The sequence below is a fragment of the Sceloporus undulatus genome, chromosome 3 (assembly GCF_019175285.1).
Source record: "Sceloporus undulatus isolate JIND9_A2432 ecotype Alabama chromosome 3, SceUnd_v1.1, whole genome shotgun sequence".
Lineage (NCBI taxonomy): Eukaryota > Metazoa > Chordata > Lepidosauria > Squamata > Phrynosomatidae > Sceloporus > Sceloporus undulatus.
Window position 1 is genome coordinate 159,763,274 of NC_056524.1, and position 22,267 is coordinate 159,785,540.

At 40.4% G+C, this 22,267-nt stretch overlaps 1 protein-coding gene across 2 annotated transcripts in view; it reads left to right on the forward strand.

Annotated features, from left to right (window-relative positions):
• The window catches only part of RGR (retinal G protein coupled receptor), a 31,614-nt gene extending 10,214 nt beyond the window's left edge, over positions 1 to 21,400 (forward strand). Inside the window, exons 1-7 of one of the 2 annotated variants that reach the window (XM_042460883.1) lie at positions 787 to 978; positions 7,902 to 8,058; positions 9,445 to 9,566; positions 13,841 to 13,994; positions 16,268 to 16,385; positions 18,867 to 18,980; positions 20,577 to 21,400. In XM_042460883.1, the coding sequence (XP_042316817.1) occupies positions 900 to 978; positions 7,902 to 8,058; positions 9,445 to 9,566; positions 13,841 to 13,994; positions 16,268 to 16,385; positions 18,867 to 18,980; positions 20,577 to 20,720 (888 nt within the window). In that variant the 5' untranslated portion in view covers positions 787 to 899 and the 3' untranslated portion in view covers positions 20,721 to 21,400. Of the gene's footprint in view, positions 1 to 786; positions 979 to 7,901; positions 8,059 to 9,444; positions 9,567 to 13,840; positions 13,995 to 16,267; positions 16,386 to 18,866; positions 18,981 to 20,576 lie in introns of those variants that run through there. The other variant, XM_042460882.1, reaches the window with a different exon arrangement.
• The last annotated feature ends 867 nt before the right edge of the window (positions 21,401 to 22,267 follow it).

Below are 22,267 nucleotides of genomic sequence, written 5' to 3' on the forward strand. Positions count from 1 at the left end.
TTCTAAAGGAGAGAAAGGGAATGGTGACCCACATGCTGGATGCATCCTGTGTGGGTCCTTCATCCAGTCCTTGAACTTTTTCCTATTGTTATTTTTTATCACAGTTCAGAGATAAGAATCCATCTGAAGCCTAGGAAAATGTAGCATGTAACTTACGTGGTATGGATCTCAACTAAGTTTTGGAATCCAGAAGGCTGTTGCAACAGGCCTTATTCCAACACAGATATGCATTGAAATGAGTTGTGCTTTAACCCAAGTTAGAAAGAAGTACATCTGGCCCCATCCTACTTTTCTATGGCCCCACCCTATGTCTAAGCCTCACTCTCTTCCAGAATGCAGCCCAAAGCCCACAAGGGCTATTTGATAGACATCCAAAACGTCCTTCAGCATGTGAGGCTAGTCATATGCTCTTCAAATCCTACATTAGTTCATATTTGCCAAGGTTTATTTGGGGGCAAAATGCCTACAGAGCTGATCCTATGAAGTGTGTATTGTGTATAAGAGACAACAAGATACTTTCATGGCATCATGGCCATTCTAAAGTCATATGAGACTGACTTTAGGGCAGGCATACATTTATTTTATGTCTATGCAGTATCTAGTAAAGACCTTAAACGCATCCCCCTCACTTCCATAAAATATTTATTTTGCAAAACCTACAGGCAGATGGCTGCTGTCATTTTCTTTACGAAGGAAAGTCTGGGGAAAGTTGCACTACAGAGCTTATTACTCATAATATTCGGTCAGTATCCATTCACAGACTGGCCCTTTAAGAAGAAAGCTGCCTTGGGCTTTTGGAAGAGGCAGAAAATCCAGCCAAAAAGAGAGAGACTGTCACAGACAGTTTGCTAGTGCATGAGGCAGAACCTAGGTTAGTCTAGCCTTACTGCTACGACAAGATGGCAACATCACACCCTCTTCCTGAAGGTTTCACTGAACTGGAAGTATTTGGCTTTGGCACTGTGATGATGGCAGAAGGTAAGCTGGGATGGAGTGTGGTAAGGGATGGGAGACTGGATCAGATCTTCTTGGGTTTTTTTTGTTGTTCAAGCAAAGCTGCAGTTTGAAGAAGAGCAAGGGAAGATCTCTAAAGCTTTTGACAACATGGAAAAAAATCTCTCAACATTTGCAAAAGACTAGTATAGGCTTCAGGGTAAATGGTGTTACTATGGCTACGCCATTGTTCATTATGTCTTTATAAAATGGGGCAGAGGTTGTTTGCAAGGCATCTTATGTAACTAGACTATTGAGATGTGCAAGTTGTTGTTGGAAAGAGTCAGAGAATAAAGATCTTTGTGATGTTTATTCTGTATGGACTTTAACAATCAACTTTGCCTTTAGATTGCAACAATTACATACATAGTTCTCTGGCCTTCTACTCTACAAGTCGGTCTCCTTGCTTTCCCATTCTTCCCATTTTATTCCAAATAATGTGCATTTTTAAATAAGAGCACACCTCCTGTTTAGGCAGTAATATACAAATATCTAGACTAGGCAAGGGAATACATCACAAGGTAGCATTAGATTTTTTTAACATGTCTGTCTTATCAAAGAAAGTCAATCTGAAAAGGGTAGCTAAATAGACTTTTCTCTAATTTTATTGCTTTTCTAGCATCACATTGATAGCAAGTATTGTTAAAATTCAAATGCATTTTTCCAATATATTCATAGTTCAATTATAAAAATAGCTGAGTGTTTAAGCTTTGCATGTAGTAAATGAGGAGACATTCCACAAGTCTGTATTCTTTTTTTCTGTATTTCATGTTTTGAATGGCTTGCTAGAAAGTTTTGTTCCAGTTGTCTTCTTGTCATGTGTCCTTCACTGTTGTTAATTAAAAACACATTTTTCTTGCAGACTTGTTACATTTGAATTGAAAAGAGAAGAATCCTGATCTAAGTTAAACACACTTTTAGTTCACATTGGCCTGTTACAGACTGCCAAAATAAAGCTGCTTCAGGTCTCTTTGGAGGTATGCTGTTTAAATGATGCATACGTCCTAAGAATCCAGAAGCTGCACCAAAGCTGCACTCCAGTGCTTAGGAATGGAGAGTGGCTTTGGTGCGACCTCCGGACTCTTAGGACCCATGCATCATTTAAATAGCATACCTCCAAAGAGACTTGAAGCAGCTTTATTTTGGCAGTCTGTAACAGGCCATTGAAATGTAAAAATCCAGGATCCAGGAATAATAATAATAATAATAAACCATAGGTCTTCATCTCTGAAATCCCACTGAAAATTTCTTAAATTTTTGTTCCCAAGCTGAGAATATTCCTTTAAATATAATGTGGGCACATTTTAATTGTCAAGAACAACGGCTTGATTATTTTGTTGTGGGGTGGAGTAGAATTAGCACCAGGAATGAAATGGGATAGATGACTGAAGAACTGATCACTGTGGATTTGTTGCTGTTCATGGAATTATCCACTTAAGAAAAAAGAGCAGTGTATGTCTTTGGTCCACCTCTGATGCCTTTTCATCAATGTGGCTTTGATCAATTGAATAAAAGTTTTATTTACTGATTGCCATAGGAGAAAGGCTGCAATGCTGTTCACAGTTTGCTAGGAATACTGTAAACTCCATTTAAGCAATGGGACTTCCTTTTGGGCAGGCATGGCTGCAGTTTTGCTGTAAATTATTTGCATTGCTATCCCCACTGAAGTACTAATCATGTATTAGGGACTAAATGCCTATCAGCAGCTGGACACAGAGTTGGATCCTTCTATTTATACAATGGTGCAAGATTCAACGGAGACATTTAGCCAGAGGAAAGGAGACAATTTGTGCTGATTTCACTTTGCTCCCCATGCTGCTTCCCACACTGCTCCTCTGTCTAAAGCAGATTTTCAGCAGATGTGGGAGAAGGGAATAGCAACAATCATTTCCCCTTTTTCTTATGTTACCAGATCTCTGACAGTTGTTTGTCTAGATCCAAGTCACCAAACCAGTCTAAACACACTTGACCTTATATGATTTTATAAGCTAAACAGCATCCAGATTAATTAGTATTTGGATGTTAGATTGCCAGATACTATCAGGGATCTCCAGTTAGAAAGAATCCTGTCTGGAAACCTAATAGACTGCTGCCAGTCAGACTCAACAATACTGGTCTAAATCTACCGAGGGCCTGGCTCAGTATAAGGCAACGTTCTGTATTTCCATGTTCCTAACCACTCTAAGGCCCTTCTAAGGTTTCAGTGTTATGCATATTTCCTTCTCCATAAACATGCATAACAAACGCCAGCATGGTGTAGTATTTGAGGAATGGTCTAAAATTCTGGGAGAATTCCCATTCAGCCATTGAGAGTGACTGATTGATCTTAGCAAGCGCATTTTCTCAGAGGAAGGCAATGGCAAACCTCCTCTGGACAAATCTTGCCAAGAAAACTCCATGATTGGTTCACCTCAGGGTCACCATAAGCCAAGGACAACTTGAAGGCACACAACCACAACAACAGCAACAAACATGCATAGAACTATGTTTGTTAAAGTGTTGAATACATCTGCTAATACAGAAAGAAGATGTAGGCTTGCAGACAAATAGCAGAATGATTAATGTTAATAAATTTACCCTAGGTATTAAAATGCCACAGTTCTTTATAGATCTATCAATAGCAAGTATTCAATGGTCAGAACTCGGAAAGTAACTTTTAATAAGTAAATAGTAATTGTAGCTCCAAGATCCCCCAAATACAGTAAGTTATCACTAGACTGCTATTTTAAAAGCTAACTCAGTTTTTCCTTTACAGAAAAATAACAAAAATAGTAGCCTTTCAGTTTCTTCTTAAAAATATAAGAATGCTCCAAAACACTGGATTTTGCTATAGATCATAAAAGTAATTATAAGAGAGAGGTTGCAAGAGAAGTGAGGCTATCTCTCATTACATTACAGACATATATTATCAGATATTATTATAATCTTTTATTGTGCTCTCTTCTTGGCGGATAATACTTTTCTTCCAAATTTTGGATTTTCCACTGAAGGTATTTTGAAGAAATACCTGTGTGTAATAAACTTGATCTTTATGTTATCTGAATACCCACAACCTTTCAGATTGGTCTAAAGAAGTGTGAGTTTTTAAGAAAGGCTGTTTGACCAAGTAAATTCTCTTCCATGATATCAATCTTTTGGCTCTTTCAAATGAGATGCATGTAATCAAGCTCATGGGCTTTGCTCCAAAGAAGAGTTAAGAAAATAATTGGATGTTCAGTTTTTGTTTTTGTTTGGTTTTTTGGTTGTTGTAAAATAATGAGGCTTAGAAAAGCTGTGCATGAAATTCAGTCTTTTGCAAAAGTGAATGTTTCATTTGGTTTTGTCCCAAAGTATATAATGGAACTTTCCAAAATATATCTTCAAGGGAGAGTTATATCTTATTCTTCCTGTAAATGTTGTTGCCTGTATATGCTCTTCTGAAAGAAAGAACTGTTGGGAAAACATTATAAAGGAACATTATTAGGATAGGAAAGATAACACTCCAAATTCTAATAAAGTTCATGGTGTTAAGCTGCCACCTATATTTTAAAAGGCTGGACCAAGTTTTATCTGGGAGTATACTATTTGGGAATGTAACAACTGATAAAAATTTGTGTGCTAGTCACTCTACAAGGAAAACATCAACAGAGGATACCTTTCTGGTAAGATTTCTGAAGCTATTTCAGTTCCTTAAGTACTTCTCTAAAGTAGAGAAACTGTAATGAAAACAATCTTGAACTGATAAGAATCTTTGCAATTCAGAATTTATTCTGGGCAAAATTTGCATGTATTTTTTTAAAAGCAGAAAACAGCATTTGCTGTGCATTTTCTACACAGAAATATTATTTCCTGCTCAGAAAATGTTGTTCCCAGGGCAGAAAAGTCTGTCTTCTGTGCAAAATATCCAGATGTGAAATTTGCACAGAATTAAGACCTGAAGTGCAAATTTTCAGGGACATTCTTGCAGAGGCAAGAAAATTTCAAATAGCACTCATTGCTTTCTTTGAGAACGAAATTAATGAGGAATTACATCCTTACCAGTGGACCCAGTAAGGCTGATCTTCACTCCCGCCTCCATTTGTTCACTACATAAGGGCTCTCGCGGGAGATGGAAAGTAATACAACTGATATAATTTCAGTTGTCAACTAGAGACTCTTAACAGTCTTGTCAACAATTCTGGCAATCAGATCAGCAAACATTAAGTTAGTAATGCTCCACATAGACCAAGTTATGTAGATATGTAAATAATAGTACATCAACCAAAGATGTATATACTTTTATTATTTCAACACCTCAGAAGGTTATTAAGTCAAAATCTTTATCTATATGGAATTATATTTCAATAGATATAGACGGAGTATTAAGATTGAATAAACTGTTTTGTGGAGTTTGAGGGGGGGGGAATTAATGTTGTATTAGATCAATATAATTTCTTTGCTGCCTTTGTAATGGTGCGGCTACTGACTTGGGAATGAGCCCCATGAAGAGAATGGAACTAATATCTAAGAAGGCATGCTTAGGATTAGACTATTTGTTGGTTGAGACTGGTGTGCAATCATCCTCATCCAAAGATGACTGTGAATGGAACATGACCTAAAGAGTTTCTCTTAGCCAAGGCACACACCATACCCTATCTGTATAACCAATGCGCTATTCCATTTTCTCATTTATTGTTTAATTTAGCTGTAGAAATCAGGTGTAATTTAGATATTAGGTGAAAAGAGACTATAAAGTACAAATAATGTACTGGTAATATGGTGTTATTTGATTTGATTCAACCCATTTTCATCAGTTCATAAACTGTGAGAACTAATAATTCTTGCCCTGATTAGGATTCTTAATAAAGTAGGACAAATCAGTAACCCTGCATATCAGCTATAAAGAAATTGAATCTGTTCCATAAAACTGGACATATCAGGTGATTTTTAATGTTATTAAACGTTTATATTTATCAAATTCTACTATATGAAAAACAATTGCTAATAGGGATATTTGGCTGGAAAATATAACACCAATCTAACTGCATTGCCTCTGAGCCAAATAAATCTAATATAAAGGGTACTTTACTTCCTCTAATTTATACTGAGGGCTGCCTCCAATAATCCTGCATATTTCATTTTTTGAATTTTAATCAGACAGGACATTCTTGTTGGCTATAGCCAACTTGGGAGACCCCTGATTCTTGATACCTGATACCCCAGTAACAAACTGTAAATAATGGTGGGTTATAGACCGCCGCTTTGAGGCGGTCTGCCGCCGCCATTTGCTACGTAAGGGAGCCGTCGCAGCCACACCGCACGGCTCCCTTACGGAGCAAAAAAGAAGCTCCAAAATAGAGCTTCTTTCTGCAGCGCCCTAATGACGTCGCGAGGCGCCGCTGGCACGCTCGCAACATCATTAGCGCCGCGACACGTTCGGACGCACGGCGTCCGATACGTAAAGATGGCGCCGGCCGTGTGGAACGGCCGGCGCCATATTGTACGGACAGAGTCCGTATTAGACCCAGGGGCGTCTAGAAGAGACGCCCCTTTTTTAAAATGGGACGTCCTGCGGACGTCCCAAGTGGCGGTCTATAACCCGCCAATGTTTATGAAGGATTTCATTTTCCTAGATTTCAGTTATACCATTTGCTTGCTCAGTTTTTGAAGGTATATGTCAGATTAATCTCAGGTTGTGGAAGTTCCCAGCTGAGTTAAAGACAAGGCAGTATACTTAACAACCACTTTGACTGCATAATGCTGTTTAATGTGTACTGGCAAGTAATTGTAGAAAAGTTAATTTGTGACCGATTCATTCACATTTTTTTTTCTTCTGGGAGCCATTTAGCAATATGTTTTGAAAAAAACTTCCATAATCTTGGTTGAACTGTTTGCTTCAGCTATTTTGTATACTCCTTTTACCTTTCTTTTTCCATGTGATCAACTTCAAGCCTTACTGCATGAGAAAAGAAAGCAGAAACAAAACCGCGGACTAGCAGCTCCCTCCATGCCTTACCGCATAATGTTATAGCACTTCAGTTCTCTTCCCATGGCACATAGTTGTAAAAGCATGTCTTTTGTCAAATGAGTTTTTTTTCAGTTAGACAAAAGACTTGCTTTGACTACCATCTTCTGTCAGAAGAGAATTGAAGGACTACAAGGTCATGCAAGAAGAAGAAAGCCAATATTCTCCAGCTCTGTTTTGGCTTTGTTTTTTCATGCAATAAGGAATGGTTATCCGTTTCTCATTGTATATGTTTGGATGATTTTATGAAACACAAATATTAAAATAATGAAATTGGATCTGTTATAACCAGCTCACAAATGTTTTTAAAATTTGTTTTATTTTCTTACCTTTTGCCAAAGAGAGAGAAAGAGATTGAAAAGAGGTGTTCTGGCTTGGAGGGAGTTGTGAGGAATATGATTAACTAACTAACTAAAATGTTTATATCCCACTTTATATCATTAAAACAATGTCAAAACATAAAAAGAAGAAGACTATAATGACAGACAACAGAGGAGGGCTTCCACAGCATTCCTCAAACAGGTATATTTTTAAAAAGGCTCTCCCTCAAGGAATGAGGTCCTAAACCATTCAGAGTGGGATTACTCCCAGTTTATATACAACAAAGATGAATACTGCCACTGTTAGAAAGACAGCATGGTATAGCAGTTTGAATGTTGGACTAGGACTCAGAAAGACCAAGGTTTGAATCCTCACTTGGCCATGGAAACCCACTGGGTGACTTTGGGTGAATCACATTCTTTCACCCTCAGAGGACCCCTTGTGAACAAATCTGGCCAAAGAAAAATCTGATATAAGATTGCTTTATGGTTGCCAGAAGTCAGAGGTGAATGGTAGGCACACAACAATAATAGTAGTTAGGTTTGTGATTTAAAAACAACAACAATGGTAACGAAAACTGAATACAGAATGTGTTTCTTTTCAGCATTGCTTGGATTTTCTCTGAACTTGTTGACCATTGTCTCTTTCTGGAAAATCAGAGAACTTCGAACTCCTGGTAACTTTCTGGTTTTCAACCTTGCCTTATCTGACTGTGGAATCTGCCTCAACGCTTCCATTGCAGCGTTCTCCAGTTTTTTAAGGTGCATTTTCTTTCTTTCTTTCTATAGACAATTTATTCCCCATTTTGCCACACACACAATAGTAATAAATACATGTAATTTGTGCATCCTTTTTATTTTAACTACTGTATCAATAAAATTGTGTGTTTCTGCTATATGAAAGTGATATTGTTCACACATAGGATACACAGTAAAATATGTTTGGATGCTACAGTGTTTGAACAGGTTGAGTTATAAATCTAAATAGTGAAACTTCCTATAACTGGTATTTTCTATGATTGGAATAAGCTCCAGTATAGACAGACAGCTACTATCCTTTCAGACAGAGGTGGCTGGAGTTCAGCACACAAAATGTCCAGAGCAGAGCAGAGCATATCCAAACCCTGAGCAGATCCAGTGTCCCACCAATATGGAAGCCACAAGCTGCTTCTGGTTGGAGCTATGCCCTGTTAGGGCAAATACATACTCATAAAGCCATGTTTGCAAAGATAATCTGTAGAGGAGAAGATGAGCAAGTGGGAAGGTATGGGTGTTTAACATTTACTGCGTCTATCCTTTTAGTCATTCCATGGAGAACATTTTCCTCCCACCCACTACACTTGTGATACTCGAAACTTGCCTGAGTTAAAATGAGTTAAGATAGCATGAGGGATGTATCTTCAAGAACATCTGTCATAGGGGAAGAGTTTGTTATCCCTTCCCCAATGATAATTTTTCCTAATTTCAGTAGTGTCTGGTGAAGTAGTGAATCTAGTCTGAACGCTAAATGAGTTAACCCAGGGGCAGAAACCTATCCCCCAAATAAGTTCAGCCTCTTGGAAAGCTCCATAAAAGTTCAAACTGAAACCTAACAATGGGTTCACCATCTCACTAAGATAGAAACCACCAGTCACTGGTGTCTGTTTTTCACTTTCTTTGAATAACTGATCAAGAGAGCCAGTGTGGTGTAGTGTTTGAGTGTTGAATTACAACCCTGGAGATCAGGGTTCAACTCCCAGCTTGGCCATAAAATCCATTGGGTAACCTTGAACAAGTCACATCCTCTCAGCTTCAGGGGAAGGCAATGGCAAACCTCTTCTGAACAAATCTTGCCAAGAAAACACCATCATAGGTTCACCTTAGGGTGACCGTAAGTTGGAAACAACTTAAAGGCACACAAAAGAACACAAACCCAACCTCAGCCATCTCCTGGTGATGTTCTATTTCATCTTGTCCTGGTGCCCTCCAGATATGCTGGACTGCAACTTGTATACTCTTTGAGCAGTAGCTAGTGGGCACCAGCTAAGGGAGCCTGCATTATACAGATGCTGATGCTTACTTTGTCTGTTTATCAAGACTATGTCTGAAGGAGAGTTTCCTACTGTCGCACCCAATGGATATTCCCCTGTTTCCCTTGTCTCTTTTCAGATATTGGCCCTATGGATCAGATGGTTGTCAGATTCATGGATTTCATGGGTTTTTAACAGCACTGAATAGCATTAGTTCAGCAGCTGCAGTTGCCTGGGACCGACATCATCAATATTGCACTAGTAAGAGTTCCTACCTAGTTTGCTGTTTTTAAATATTGATGCTTACCAATGAGATCTGGCTTGGTACACAAAGATGAGAACGACTGTAGAGATGCAGAATAAAACATGATATGGGGACATAACAAAAAAGTTAAAATGTTTAATTAACCTTTTTGTATTCATGCTGGAAAGTGGTACATTGGCCCAAAAGCTGCCTTATTTCAGAACTTCAGTTCATTTTATTTAGTATTGTATGTATTGAACCAAAGCTGAGGAATACAGCTGGGTACTTCAAATCACATTATGTATGTTCTGCTCCCTCAGGCCATGGCTCATATTTAGCATTTTTAAGGCCCATTTACTTCATTGGGAGAATTTACAATGCATTTTTCAATGTAAGTTGAAATCAGTGGAACTTGTTTGTGCCTCTTGTGTGTTGTGCCAGATATAAAAGACTACCCAACCATACCAAGAGTTAAGGACAAACTTGCAGAGGTCAGAGGTTACGAATAAGTAGTTGCTTGTAACTAGTTCATTTTCCAATAAGGAAGTATATTATTGCATGGCATTATGTTTATTTTTAAGGAATGGAACTGCAGCCCTTTGTGGGGTAATGATAAATTTTAGTTACTTTTATAGTTGTGGGGATGTGGGCCCCACTAAATGGCGGAGGAGAAATCATTGCCTCTGATGAACGATCTCAACAATTACGTTTAAGATAAATTTGTAATCTCTATCTATTAGTTATAATGTTTGTTTTATATAGTCTACCTATAGTCTACCCTTTCATCCTCCACTTGAAAAAAAAAGTCAGCTGGGGGAGGGATGAGCCAAATCAAGACTCTTGTGTGTAAAAAACAGGGTGCTTTAGCCTTTTGGCACGGCCATTGTTAGAATTACCTCCTCCTTCACCTACTATTGACAATAGGAGGACTCCATCATAGGACCCAAATAGAAGAACCATATAATGAATCTCCCCCCACCCAAAAAAGACCTAAGAAAAATGGGGAATGACAGATCTCAAAGAGGTATCCCACTGTCTTAGATAATATATGCAACTGACCCATAAATTAGCCACCACAGCTCTTGCTTCACATGCTTCCTTTGCCCCATAAGTAGGGGCTGAACTGACTTGGCAAGAAACAACACAAAAGCATCTCAGGAATGTTGTAAGAAAGCTAATTCACTGAGCCCATGATTATGCAGTGCCATTCACCAATAAATTCAGTAGCAGTAACCTAGTTGAAACTGCAGCTGCTGGGGATGCATGTAACCTACAATTACATATTGTCTTCCCTTGATGTTTGGGACCAGGAAATCTAACCCTCTGGACCTTTTCACCTACTTAAATTGTGAACCAGGAAGAAGCTTAAGGATTAAGAAGCAGAGCTCAGAAAAGTTACTTCCAGAAATTTCTGGGAGATGTGACCATAAAATTTTTTTTCCTGAGCTCTTCTTGCAAGTTTGGTTATAATTTTTTATCTCTGCAGCTTCAAAGGGGCCCACTAGCATATGGATCATTACTTGGGTGAAAATTGTTAGATCCTACCCCCAAGCATGTCATGGTCCTATTCCAGATCAGACTCACCTCAATGGTTGCTTTTTCTAACACACAAAGATATCAAGTATCCCTATGTACTAAATTCTCACATCATATATTTTTGGATCTAGCAAGAAAGCAAGTACAGCTTGGCATTAGCAGCTATTCCTTTGATCCATGGGGTATATATTTCAAAGTCTTCTCTTAAGCCCTTCCATTGGCTCTGCATTGGTACAATGAAAGCGTAATGAGGATTCCTTCAAATGAGAATGGGAAACTTGAAGAGGAGCCCAAGGGCTCTATAGCCATCTTGGCCTACTTCAGCCCCACCTAGCACAACCAGTGCTAAAGGATTGTTAAAGTCTTGGTCCAAAAATCTGAAGCTCTTATGGTGCCCCAGCCCTGTTTTAAACATTACCCTTCTTATCTCAGAGCCCCTTTTCTGTGAAAGACTACAGAATGATCTATAAGCAACCTAACCATGTGAGTAGGATCAGATCACTGAGTTCTTTCCCACTTGTTTCTCTCAGACAAAGTGGCTCCCCAGTACTTATGGAAAACAGCTAAAGTCATCCTATCCATTCAGGCACTAACAGTTTTTCCTTTTGCTTTTTGCTTTTCTTTTTCTTTTTAAAAGAAAAAGCAACAGTAGTGCTTTCACTGAAGCAAAGCTGCTTTAGCAGCTTGTGACCCAAGATTATTTCAATATAAGAGATGTACAGTCATTAGTGTGTGTGTTTTTCCCCCCTGGAAACTGCTGACTGTTTTCAAATATTTATCATTTTTGTATACCTACCCTCATGGTAAGGTCAAACCCACGGATAATTATTGCCAAGCAGCTGAAGATCAGACTGCACAAGTGCAGAAGTACTCCTGACACTAAGTTCCATCCTGCTCTCATGCTTTCAATTATTTTCCCCAGAGCTTGCACAAGTTTATTTTTCAAACAATAAGTTCCACAATTATGCATGTCCATGCTGGCTGGGGTATCGTGGTATCTCTGATTCAAAAAAGAAACTTACAATAAGCTCTTCTTCCCACACAATAGTCAGTTATCACCTTCACTGGCCTTTTACAGGGAAAGGTTTTTCCTCCTCTAATTTTCTGTTCCTAGATATTTTTGCATCTATACATAGGGTTCCCCAAAGTTGATAAATGCTTTCCTTTTATTGAAGCTTTTCTGGCTATAATGTGTACTCACACTCAGACAACTGGTTATTGATATATATGATAATCTTGACTATTGTGGGAAATAATAAGAACGTCTGATACAATGATGATGCAGAGTGAACTGGAAATACCAGTGTACCGGGATTGGCTCTAGATGTTTGCTTACTGGGGTGAAAGACATGATGTCCTCCCCAGCTTCTCCATTCCAAATGCAGAAGCAAACTGGACGCAACACACAAGATGACAGAATAACCTCCAAGATTTCATGGATGGAAACCATGACATCTTGTGGCCAGATAACATTGGAGTGTGATCAAGATGGCAAAAATTATTAATGAGGAAGAACATGCAAGCTCACAGAAGCAAAAGCAATTTGCTTTTCCCTGATCCAACTGGAAAGGGCAAGAGTTTACCCCTCCTCTCTTCTCCTCTCCTCTCCTCTCCTCTCTTCTGAGTCAACTGAATGCAAACTACATTTGCATTCCTAGACTCTAGGATCTATTAGTCATTACTAGGAGGCAGTAGTGTCACTGTGGGGTGCAGGGAGTTCAGACTGCACCAGGTGACACCTGAGAAGGGGGTGACATCTAGTCAGCCCCCCCCATACCATCCCTATGCTCCTTCCCCCATGCACACTGCTCAATCTCCCCACGTGCTGCCCTGTGCCCCCCCCATGTGCACAGTTCCATGTCTCCCATGCACTCTGTCCCCCACATGTAGTCCTGTCCTTTTCCTGATGAGGAAAAGGACAGGATTGCACATGAGGGATGGAGTGCATGCAGCACATAAAGCAATGTGTGCAGGGGGGCACAGAGCAGCACATGGGGAGATTGAGCAGCATAGACAGGGGTCAAATACCTCATGCAGGAATGCTGCTGCCTCCAGATCCCATCATTTTCCAGCACAGGGACAGGAAGCATGCACCGTCCAAGGGAAGCCCTGCCCCTAGAACTCACCAGAAGCCCTACCCACCAGAAGCCCCCGGAACTCCCACAACTGGAAGTCCCACCTTCTGAAAGCCTCACCCCCACAAGCCCCCCCCCATGCACACTTGGTGACACTCATTGTGGAAATGCTGCTCATAGGTGGGGGCATTTTCTATCTCCCCAAAAATAGAATGGGGGTGTTAGTACCACAAAAACAGCTTGGTTGGCTGCATATAGACTGTAAGGCAAACTCTTCCCGCCCCTGTCATTGACCAGTGGTCTTGAAGGAGGACAGTGTTGTAATCTCTACATTAAAATGGATTCAGCTGGCGGTCATGAATGAATATAATAAGAGCCAAGTAGCTGTTCCAAATACTTAGCTGGAGTTATTGTGAAGCACTCCTTATTGGGGTTTACATCCAAATATTAACTATACCTCAAATAATTTCTCTTTTTTTCTCTCTCCTCCCAGCATACATTTTAAACAGCAAACTCCTATTTAAACAGAAATCTCACATGTACCCATTCTCTTCTCTAAGCAATAATTACATACCCTATAGAAATCCCTAGTCATTCCAAATTGCATGGATATATCCCTCCCATTTCCCTTTTTTGTTCATTCTGGTTTCAACTTTAGAGGATGTTTCTCTCATTTGCAGGAAGTAAGCTGCAGTGGAGTTCTGTGATCTCCATGGCAATATTTCTATGGCTTTTTTCTGCCTTTTGGGCTGCAATGCCACTGCTGGGTTGGGGCGAATATGATTATGAGCCTCTGAGAACCTGCTGTACATTGGACTATACAAAAGGAGACAGGTGAGGGAAATCTGGTATAACAGGGGCTGGGGTTGGAAGGGGGAAGTGATCGGAAGAGAGGGATGATCTGGGCACCTGCATGGGTTAGATTCAGATCCTCTGTGGACCAGATTAAGCCCACAAGCCAAAGGTTACCTACCTCTGAGCTAGAATACTTTTTTTTTATTTACACATATATTATATCCTATATCAAAAGTCTCCAGGGCAGATCATGGATACCCAGCAACTATTTTTTAAAAAATTGTTAAAGTTGTTTATTCATTACATATGATGTAATGATGCCTTTTAGGGTTGCCAGGATGAAAACTGCAAAAGACTCCTCTAACTGTAATGGTTGTGTAGAAGAGTGAATTTCAGCAGGTGTTGCTTGTCATGCAACTAGATAACCAGCAACTGTGAGTATTCTCTGGGTCCCCCTTCCTTTTCCTGCCTGAGCTGGACAGGACCTCTGGCGGTCACTTTTTGTCTGAAGAACTCAGTGCCACCACTCAATGATTGACTCCTTCCACTTTAGCAACACACTGGGACATTGCTGGGAATTCCACTGGCACTTCTCTTGCCAATTGTAGAGAAGAACAGGGCCAAACCAAGGCACATGGAAAGAAGTGCAGGAGAGATAGTGTGCTTTAAAAGAAAAAAGTTTTATTCTAAGTAAGGAAATTCTATAGCAAAAGGTTATTTCATACATGAAGAACCATCTTGTCCTCCAGCCTAGGAAAGAAAAAGAGAGAGAGAGAGAAAAACCAACATGCATTATCACACAAACACAAACACATTTCAGCTGGTCTGGGAACAGCCAGAAGCTGGAACCACACTGACTGTGATTTCATCCTGTGACCTAGGAAAGAAAAGTTAGACAGACATGTAGCACACAACACTACAAGTTAATTGTACTGTCACACATCACACATGTAAAACAGATCACCAACTTTTGTCCTTGATTGTCAGTCCAGCATTACTGATGTGTTGGAAAACAATCGCATAATGATCCAGTTGTTCTTCTTAGTGGTCTTTCAGGGGGAAAGCCCCAGGATATTCACAGGAGCCAGATGGAATGAGCCGTCTGTGGTGAGAAGTCTTTCAAGCATGCCTGTGGTCTAAGTGACCTGTATCTATCACAAATAGAGACTACTTAACAGTTCAGGAGACCATCTTCCATATAGCTTGTAGACTCTGGTCTCCTTTCTGCTCCTTCTGGAACTGTTGACACTCCAGTGGAACCAGCTGCTTGTCCTGGAGTGAAGGACTTGCTTGAGACTCTTGCTGCATCATGATGGAAAGTGATATCTGCTCAGGTGCAGAAACAATCCTTGCTGGTGTCTGAAGTTGTTCCTCCTTTCCTCTGGGCACATCAACAAGCACCTTCCCAGTCTCTGTTCCCATGGCCAGTGCTGGCACTGGAATACGTTGCTGTTTCTTCTCTGGGTGGTTCTAGAGTCTTCATTGGTAGTGTTTCTTCTGCTGTGTGTTAGCCTCTGCATCACTGTTGCAGTTCAGTGATGGTGTCATGCCATTGACTCTACTCATTACCACCACAGTCTTTCCTGTGTGTTATCTGGGAAGAAGGCTCTGATCAAATTGAGGGACTCCCATTTTTCACAGCGACATTTGCTAATTTTCCCTCTTGTCCACAACCATTAAATGTATAGGATCTTTCTTCAGTTTTCATTCTGGCAACCCTAATTAGTGTTTTTGTTTGTTATTTGCCAAGGGAGCACAACCAGGCCTTCTACAAGACAGTGGCAGAAAGGGCCAGGTAGTACCTTGCTTCTGTGGCTGGCATGTCATAACATGAGAGCCTTTAGGACTGAAGGGTGGGGTATAAATACCATAAATTATTATTATTATTATTATTATTATTATTATTATTATTATTATGTCTGCTAATTCCATGGGAGATCCTAAATTAGCCTTTTGCTAATGCTATTGTAGAGAAGTCTGTGGTTGCCACACTGGGAGATGCCACTGTCCCGTAGTACAGTCCTTTGCTTTCTACTTTGCTCATATCACCTCTCTTCTTGTGGCCCAGAAACTAAAGTGCCCCCACCCTGTACTAACTCAACAATCTTTCTCTGCCACCACCACCCCCATCATACAGACAAATGGGCAAAACTTCTGAAAGTTACAGTATTACCCAGAATGGTAGTCTTTAAGCCATTTTGCTAAATCTAATTCAGTGTATTATTTCTATTACGGGGAGTGGTTTTTTTCCATGTCAAACATATACAGTTACTACACAGAATAATGCATCTCTATATCTCTTTGCCCCTTAGAAACTATATCACATATCTTATTCCTCTGGCCCTTTTCAATTTTGTGATCCCAGTTTTCATCATGCTAACAGCCTACCAATCTATTGATCACAAATTCAAGAAAACTGGACAGTTGAAGGTAAGAAAACCCTCCAAAGCAAATTCTTTTAGAGTTTCTGAGCAAAGCTTTGAATGCTACTACCTTGCCTATTCGTGACGGAATCTCAGAGAGCTTGGTTGTATATTATGCTGAAATAAGACAATGTGACTTACATCGTTTGTCATCATTTTTAAAAATACACACAGCTTGAAGAGAACATGAATTTAAACTGAGAGGAGAAAGAACTGGTCAATCATGTACTCTGTACCAGATCTCATTTTGTTAGGGAGATTATTAGAGCTAGAGTGATGAGCCTCCCCAAACCCAAGAGGCAGTAGAAGGTGAGTGTTTGAACACAAGAGAATTCAGACTACCTTGGAAAGGACTCAGATGGAGAAACTGACACTCTCCTACTTTTTAGGCTCCATTCCCACTAGCCCTTTTGCCCTGGGTAGATCTGGGCAGAGCCGGTAATCCCCATACTGAATCTCTCTGGAAAGAAGTTCCCACTACCTTTACCCTGATCAAACCTCCCCAGTTCAGTTTACCCCACTGATGTTGATACCTCACAAAAGTAGCAATTTAAGACGGAGCCTCCCTATTGTCAGTCAAATGATTTGCATATTCACTTCTGCTGTCGTCAATGGTGATGTGTCATGTATCTGCTGCAGCCATTCGTCAACAGCATGGGTGTTTTCCCTTCTCCTTTTTTAAAACAAATTTAGTGGGAACGTTCGCATATTCTGTCAATGTGTGAAATTTATTTTTTTAAAAAAAAACACCAGCATCCCAGCAAAAAGTGACATGGGGAAAACTGGAACTTCATCCCAGGGTCAGGGTCAATGCAGATGTGATAGCGGGGAGCCTGGCCTCCTTCTCCTCCTCTTCCTCCCTCCGGCTGTGACTTGCCTAGAGCATGTGCCTTGAACTGGTACAGTGCTCCATTTCCTCCTCCTTCCACTGCTGGCTCTCTTCCTTATCCGGGCCTGGGGTCTCCTTGCTCTGGCCCCACTTCAGCTCTAGGAGGAGGGAGGGAGGGAGGAGAGCAGCTAGCAAGAGATCCCCAGAGGACCTTCCTGACTCCTCTCCCTCCCTCTCCACCGCTTTCCTCCTCCTCCTCCTGGAGCTGAATCAGGGCCAGATCAAGGAGGAGGGGAGGGGAAATGGAGGCCCGGGCAAGGAAGAGAGCCGGCAAGGGGGGTGGAAACAGAGTGCCACCGCACTGTGCCACACCAGTTCAAGGCACACACTCTGGCCAAGTCACACACTCTCAGCCGGAGGAAGGAGGAGGCAGAGGAGGACTCAGGAGCGCTTTGGCCAGGCTCTCCGCCAATGAGGCTGCCAAGGGCAGATGAGAGCCGGGAGCCTGGAGAGGGAGCTGAGGGGTTCAGGAGCCCCAAGACAGCCACCATTCCCTCCCTGGAGCATGGGGGGGGAACTTGTGGAAGAACAAGCAAAAGGGAAATGTAGCACAAGCATTCACACATTTCTATCAGTTTGCTGAAAGGAAAACATATGTAGCACAAGCATACACATTAGCAATGTAGCACAGGCATTCACATAATCTGTCACAAAATAAAAATTGCACACACAAAAAAATGTTGCTTGCAAAGCAACCGGTGTGAGAGGGGAGGCATGTTCTGCCCACTGCCTACACTCTGACCTTTATCCCTCCCCCTGATCATGACTGGGTACAAGTTCAAATTTGCTGGGACCCAGGAACAAACTGGTTTTTCAAAAAGAAATGGGAAAAACCTCACTTTCGGAAAACCCACGCTGAGAGGGATTCTTTGAAAACAAATAAAAATCAGCAAAAAATGTAGCAAAGGTGGGATTTCCTTTTCCTAAATGTTACTGGCTAAGGGAGCCAGTGTGGCATAGTGGTTTGAATGTGGGACTATGACTCCAGAGACCAGGGTTTGATTCTCCCCTTAGCTATTGAACCCACAGGGTGACCTTGGACAAATCAAATGCTCTCAGCCTCAGGAGAAAGCAATGACAAACCTCCTCTGAACATATCTTGCCAAGAAAACTCTGTGATAGGATTGCCATAAATCAGAAATTACTTGAAGGCATGCAACAACAACAAAGGAGATTTCCAGATGGGCAAAAGGGATGGGAGCATAGCAGGATGCTCCTGTCAGAATCGCGCAATTGGGCAAAGATTTTCAGATGTTGTGTGATGTTGCGATAAACTCGTCATTATCCTGGGAATAAAGTTTTACAACTGCTTTGTATTCACGGGAAAGTCCTATGAATGAAAAGCAGCCAAAAAACTCATCTTTGTTCACGGAATAATAATGGGATTATCGCAACATCGCACAACGTCATCTGAAAATCTTCACCGAATTGCACAACACTGATGGGAGCATCCCACTATTTCCTTATCCCTTTTGCCCATCTGAAAAAGTCCAAAATGTTGTATCCCCCCCAAAAAAAAATTGATGATTGTATCTTTCCTGACATTTTATATGAATTCTAAATAAGATACTGACACATTCTTTATTTTTATTTTTCCAGTTTAACACTGGTTTGCCAGTGAAATCTTTGGTCATTTGCTGGGGACCTTACTCACTTTTATGCTTCTATGCTGCAGTTGAAAGTGTGGCTTTCATCTCACCCAAAATCTTAATGGTATGTAAAAATAGTCTGATGTAGTACTCTACCTGTCCTTTGCGTTCTCAAAAAAAAAAAAAGCTTTCCCCCCTTCCCCCCAAACTTCCTTTTTTTTTTTCTGCCTCCTTCTAGCAGTATTTGAGAATGTCGTTTGGTGGCATTTGTCAGCTTACTTTTTAATTATAAAGCAGCCAAAGGAGCTAGGAGCTTTCTTTCTATCTCTCCATTGCTCTTCAGCCTCACTAGCTGCCCACATTTCCCAATCTGATTAAGCCCCATTGGAGAAATCACTTCATACTATCATCCCCTGTACTTTTATTGAAGTGTGGCAAGCTGGAGACTGCAGACCACCGGAGAAATGATTCAACAGTGAAAGAAGAAAAGCTCATGAGCAGCCATCAGCTACTTCATAACTATGTTAAGCATAAAAACCAAACACCCTGTCAGCAAAGAACTTCATAAAAAAAAAATTCCACTTTTAAATTTGTTTCAGAGGAAAGTTCTTTTCTGTCAAATTGAACAAGATTACTTTTTTAAAAAAAAGTGGAAGATGAATTTTGTTCCAACACCAGTCATAGTCAGGAGTGTTAGTAACATTCATTTCACTCACTTTAATGCTAACCTGCCTACCTTGCAGTTTCTGAACAAATACACAAAAGCAAAACTCAATTATCCTTTATTATTCACATTTTGCTCGATGTTATGTCCCGCAAAAGGATAGAAAGATGATATACATTTACAAACTTGGGAACCTCCAATGCTGTTGGACTACAGTTCCCAGCATTCCGAACCACTGGTCATGTTGGCTAGGGTTTTCCTTGAGTTGAAGCCCAATAACATCTGAGTACCCTAGGTTGGGAATCATTCAGAGAAAATCAGTACAAAGAAGATTAGAGAGAAAATTAAAAAAAATCATATATTGTGGGAAACTGCTCCCAAAAACTGTGTAAATTGGATATATGACCGTGCTGGTCTGGGATCATGGAAAGTGTAGTCCAACACTTCTAAATTATTATTATTAACCTTTATTTATAAAGCGCTGTAAATTTACACATCGCTGTACATACAATCTTTTTAATTGGATGGTTCCCAGCCCTCAGGCTTACAATCTAAAAAGACATGACACAAAGGGAGTGGTGGCGGGGAAGGGGCCTTTCTAGTAGGATAATACATATAAAATACATAGCAATACAGGAAATGATTCAATAAACCAGGCAACAAAAGAACATCAAATAGCAAGTGACAATTATGCCACTTGCATAAAGGGTACCATGTTTGGGGATTCTATTTTAAATGAAGGGTTGTTGTTTACACTGAAAATAAAGTAGTTCAACTGGCCTTTTAATTGTGATTCAGCTCATGTAGGGCAATGGGCAAAGCCAATATTGCTGGCTTGAGCTGGCCAAATGGCCGTAATAAAGTTGTTGTTGTTGTTGTTGTTGTTATTTCTGGCTTATCAGACCATGCTCATTTAGGAATGTGACTCATATTAAAAAAAACAGTTGCAGGCCAGAATGACACCCAAACCTAATGCATCTCATTCTTTGCTGAAATTCTCACTGTGGAAGCATGAGCCTGTACTAATCTTATGCTAACAAATGTACTTCCTAACAGATTCCTGCTGTAATTGCCAAGACTTCGCCAGCAGTGAATGCCTTAATCTATGCCCTAGGGAATGAAAACTACCGAGGGGGAATATGGCAATTCCTCACAGGACAGAAGATCGAGAAAGCTGAAGTTGATAACAAAACTAAGTAACTTGTGGCAACATTCAGCTAAGAGCTTCTTCGCACATGACATTCATTGATTTTAGTTGTGTCTGGTTTTTTTCTGTGTACACTTTAAAAGATAACATGTGAATGGGTATTTTTAACGGTGATATCTTACAGATGCATTTAGCATACAACTGGCATTGAGCGCAGCTTCCTACAGAGTGTGCACACAGTACTGAATTCAGGTTTGTTGCTGTGTAATGAGTGAAACAGCTCTCAATTAAGTCAGGCATAACACAGCCAAAAGCAACCAGTAGCAGAAAGCATGTGCATTTTCTGTAACTTAATTGATTGTGGTTCCACACTGGAAACATTTTTTCCCTTTGCATTGTCTGCCAGCAATTACTGTAGTGTTGAAAGGATGCCATGCAGATATAACCGTTGCAGTTATCTTTCAACCTGTCATGTGTTATTTGTCAAATGAGCTGCCTCCACCCTCTGTGAGCCCATGTCAGACTCATTTTCTATGTCACCGCAAATAAATTGGAACTTGTGAAGCGCCTTTGGCAGGAGGAGGGTAGACAAATTGGGCAAATGTCAGAAAACAAACGATAGAAAATGAAACACCAAGGGAATCCAGTAAGGGCTGATAGAAAGGATTTCTATTTGATGTGTACATATGGTATTTCTGGGTTATTGAGAGATTAAAGGAGTTATCCAGTATTGTTATGCCATATGCTTGTGTCTGTGTTTTCTATTTGCATAAATGGATGTTTGTTAAAGCGGGAATTTCTCTCTCAGACATGCTGCTCCTTGGTGTGTACCATTTATTTCCACTGACATCTGATGCTGAACTGGATATTTCAGAAGCCAACACCATCAAATAAGTGTATATTATATCATGTCTTACACAGATTTAAGATGTCTCAGTCCGGTAGTCTCCCTGAAGATTTTACTATTTTAATGAAGTCTGATCCTGTACTAAGCCACTTTGTTTTCATGTTTTCAAGCTGGTGTCAGATGTTGGGAGATATGTCACCCATCATCTCAGGTCTTTCCCACAGCTTGGTAATATTCCTTTTGGGGGTTACAGAGCTGCAGGATTCTGAGCTAAGTGAAGATGAGTCAAGTGAAGATTTGCTGTTCATACTGTGGACAGTATGGAAAGCCTATGATGCAAATTATATCACTGTGGTCCAGCAGATGGTAATCATGTCACTAAGGAGTTTAGCACACAGCTAAAAAAAGCAACTTACTGCTGACAAATTCAGTTCTAATTCGGGATGTATTGTGATATTATCACATATGTTTTGCCACTGATGCCACCAACCGGGTGAATCCCAGGTAACATCCAGCTAGAATCCAAACTCAGCCATCCGATTTGCAGAGCCAGGAGCTTCTTGGTTTTGAAAAGAGGCCAGCTGAGCTTGGATTCTAGCTGAATGTTACCTGGAATTCACAACAACACCTGAAGATCCACACAATTGCCACTCCTATTGTATAAGCATGAGGTCTTAAACCTACGGCTAGGCTATACCATTTCAGAAAGGTGAACCCGACATAGGAATTGATGGAATTCTTTTCTCTTGGGTA